A 3,439-nucleotide genomic window follows, 5' to 3' on the forward strand; every position below is an offset into this window, starting at 1 on the left:
ATTCCCTCGGACTCAAACTCACCAAAATATTGCTCACCTGGAATCACTCAAACTCAGGCTCACGTCTCGATCTGAGTCTGAGCGAGTCTGCGTGAGTCGACTCATGAGTGTGTTTGCCGATTGCTGCCCCCGTGACCAAAAATTTTCTCCCCGAAATACTCTAGCAATTCTTTGCTTTCAATTCAAGGAATCAGCCCAATTTTGTTTTCGAATACGTCTGAGATGGTCCCCAAAATGGCTGGGACGTTTGGCGTAGAATGGCCCCTCTGTGCGTCGGGCGTTCGCCGTCGCTCGGACGCATGTATTCCGGCCTTAACAGCTAAATCCCCTGGCCGCTGCTAGGGCGCCTCTGGCATCGACACGCCCAGCCTCTGCGTTCGCTACTGCCCTCCATGCAAAGTGAAGCAACGCCATTTTGGTGGCGTTCAGTGAAGGCTTGAGCACGCACGCCTCGCATTATCTACGCTGTGTCGCGATAGACGCGCCGAACGCCACTGTGCGTCGGGCGTTCGCCGTCAGACGAAGTTCGTCGCTCGGACGCCGGTAAAACGACCTAACACCCTAACAACAGCATAGGCACCCGGCAATGCAGTTTCCGAGATACGATGGTAGCGCCAGAAAACACAGCCTAGCGAGCAGACGCAGCAAAATCGAGTGTCTATCCTCCGTATCCACCATGTTCAGAAACGCTCCTTGACTTGAACGTGACTTGCCACCGCCTCAATGCAGTGCGTTTGAAACGCGTTTGTAGCGTTTGTGCTGCCTTGGCACAGCCTGAAAACAGCGCGTTCTAAACGCGTTTGTGCTGCATTGAAGGCGGTGGCAACATCCCTGAGGTGATTACGAACGCACGTAGGAAGCGTTCGTTGAAAGAGGCGCCCAAAAGGGAGACACTTGAGCGCGTCGATGTGTCCAGCGAGTGTTTCATTTTTTTGGTATCCCTGGCGGCTGGTGCCCTCAACACTTAGGCGTTCGATAAGAGCTCCATCGCGCCCTCTGGTCAGTGACGGGTGCCTATAGACGTGCAAGCTATCTATATCTTTCTGTCTATTTCTTTCTCTCTCTCTCTCTCTCTTTATGTCTCTTTCTCTCTATTCTTTTCTCGTTCTCTCGGCCATAGCTACTGAATCATATGGTTCCCATAACGTTTGTTCTGCTAGAGCGCCTGGATAGCCGTGTAGTTCCAACGGTCGCCTTCGGACCGTGGTTACAAAGGTTACAGAAGGTTACAGAAGGAGGAGAGGAGACGAAATAAAATAAAATAGATTAAAATTTCCTTGCGAGGTGGGACTCGCAAGGAAATTTTAATCTATTTTATTTTATTTCGTCTCCTCTCCTCCTCCTTTCACTCCTCAAACGCGTTGCTAGGCGACGCATGGTGACGCCATCGCTCGGGGGAGTTTTGCGAACACCACCGGAACAATCTTTAAGAAGTTCCGCTGTTAAAAACCGAGGCCCTGCTTAACGGCGCAAGGTCCCGAAACAATGCCGCATAAAGTTAAGCTCGGCCTTTCTTAAACGTACCTTTGCACCAGGCTCGTCCCCGCTGTCGGGCCAACTGGAGACTCGGGAGACCGCCGCGTCCTACCACGGCGGCTGCATCGGAAGGGAGCCGCAACTCCACGCTCAGGAATCCCCCGCACGTTGATGCGCCAGGTTGGTGCGGCGCATTGGGCTGGCGCCGCCTCTCGCACCAGGTCAAAGCCGAGCACACCGCAGCGGCGATCGCCCTGAGCCGTCGGTACGTCGGTAAGTGTTCCTCGCGGGAGGCAGCCTCCTCCATCCGCATCTCTCCAGTAAGCCCGGCCTCGGGAGTCGCGGCCGCTGATGCGCGAGGTGATGGTGCACGCTCCACTGCCGCCGGCAAGGGCGAGCTCGAAAGACGCCGCTGGCTCGGAGCAATCGGTCTCCAAGCCCGTCTGCAAACGGCTTCCGCGACCAAAACTTGCGGCCTCTCCGAGATGGGAGTGGGGCTGTAACGTGTCGGGCTCGACTTCCATGAGGAGCTGCCCAGGTAGATCCAGAGGTTCGATCTGGCGTAGTCGTCGAATGACAGACCGATGCCTCCGGAATGAGCATTCAGGATGGCAGCCGCAGCATACGTGGCCTCGTTCGAAAGCTCGATGCCGAATGGAATACCGCTGCAGCGCGCGCCCCTGGAGAACGCGCCCCTGAGACTTCTTTTTCTTCTTCTCGCGAACAAATATGTCGACTTAATGGTGGTCAAGTTTGATTATGCTGTTCACATCTATATGGTTTACATGATGGAATTTTAAATAATTCTTATGCATCCTCTATTTTCTCGGTTGATAGTTTGCAATATAGCTTGCTGAATCATAGAAATACAAATGTAATGTTTATTAGACTGCTATAAAAGCAGAGCCAACACGGCAACCCCAGTCGTTATTCTGATATGACGCCTGAGTGAGTCGACTCACTCAGGCGTCATGTAGTCACTCCTCTCATGTAGTTCCTGAAGGCTACCTTAAAGTCCGTAGGCTACCTCAGTCTTACAGTGTATAGTGTTGACTACACACTCTCCCTCAACCAAAAAAGAGGAGGAGGAGACGGTGCTGTTTTGGTTACTTGTTTGCGAAGTATACACATACACGCGCTATGGTAGGCAGCTGATGAGTTCGAGAAGACGAGACCACTATTGGAAACGTTGGCTGCAGCGACACCAGGCGTTCAAGGATTTTTTCATCTCTTCACTGTCGTTTGGGCTGGCGAGAGATGAGGACACTGTTCTAGAAGCACCTGCACGGTCGAGCTTTCAGTCATCCTATAAAGCGTTAAACACTCAACCTCTTCATGATTCGAACAGGAACACTGTATACTTCGGAAATTCAAGCGCGTACCTAAGACCCCATGGCAGCCAATGGTCCTTGCGGTCAACGAGCTCTGCGTCATTTCTCGAGTCCATATGCTGACACGACGGTCACAATGTCCGCAAAAGTTTCGTCCTATTCCATGTTGCAGCATCGCGGTGTCCTGGAAATCCTACTCCGGTGGAGAGAAAAGCACCAGCTATAGATACATTTTAGCGCGACATCTCCACAGTTACCTACGTACAATACAGAACAAACTTCATAAACCTTTAACTGTATCCAACAGTTTTCTTTTTAATATTTAATACGAGCGTTTAAAGTGTTCATTAATCCAACGATGTGCGTCAATAATTGGCAAGCCCACTCATTATCACCTCTTCCTAGTCCTGTCTCTGTATTATTATCTTGTCTATTCTCTTCTTGTTCTCTTTTTCTTTCTTTGCCCTTGCTCATTCCTTTTTGAGAAATCATGTGACGTTGCAGATAGGCATCTGAAGGAGGTTATATGAAATTTATATGAAGTCTAAACATGTAAACTTTTCTTCGTAAGCGAGATCACTTACTTCTGTCTTGCCTTATCTCCTATAACGAGCTTTTATTAAATTAACCTA

The 3,439-nt window shown here is 50.5% G+C and overlaps 1 protein-coding gene across 1 annotated transcript in view; it reads left to right on the forward strand.

The window, feature by feature from the left end:
• Positions 1 to 1,839: 1,839 nt before the first annotated feature.
• The window catches only part of LOC119397437 (uncharacterized), an 8,768-nt gene continuing 7,168 nt past the window's right edge, over positions 1,840 to 3,439 (forward strand). The window contains exon 1 of the mRNA XM_037664862.1: positions 1,840 to 1,917. Coding sequence (XP_037520790.1) covers positions 1,840 to 1,917 — 78 coding nt within the window. The remainder of the gene's footprint in view (positions 1,918 to 3,439) is intronic.

The sequence above is a fragment of the Rhipicephalus sanguineus genome, chromosome 6 (genome assembly GCF_013339695.2).
Source record: "Rhipicephalus sanguineus isolate Rsan-2018 chromosome 6, BIME_Rsan_1.4, whole genome shotgun sequence".
NCBI lineage: Eukaryota > Metazoa > Arthropoda > Arachnida > Ixodida > Ixodidae > Rhipicephalus > Rhipicephalus sanguineus.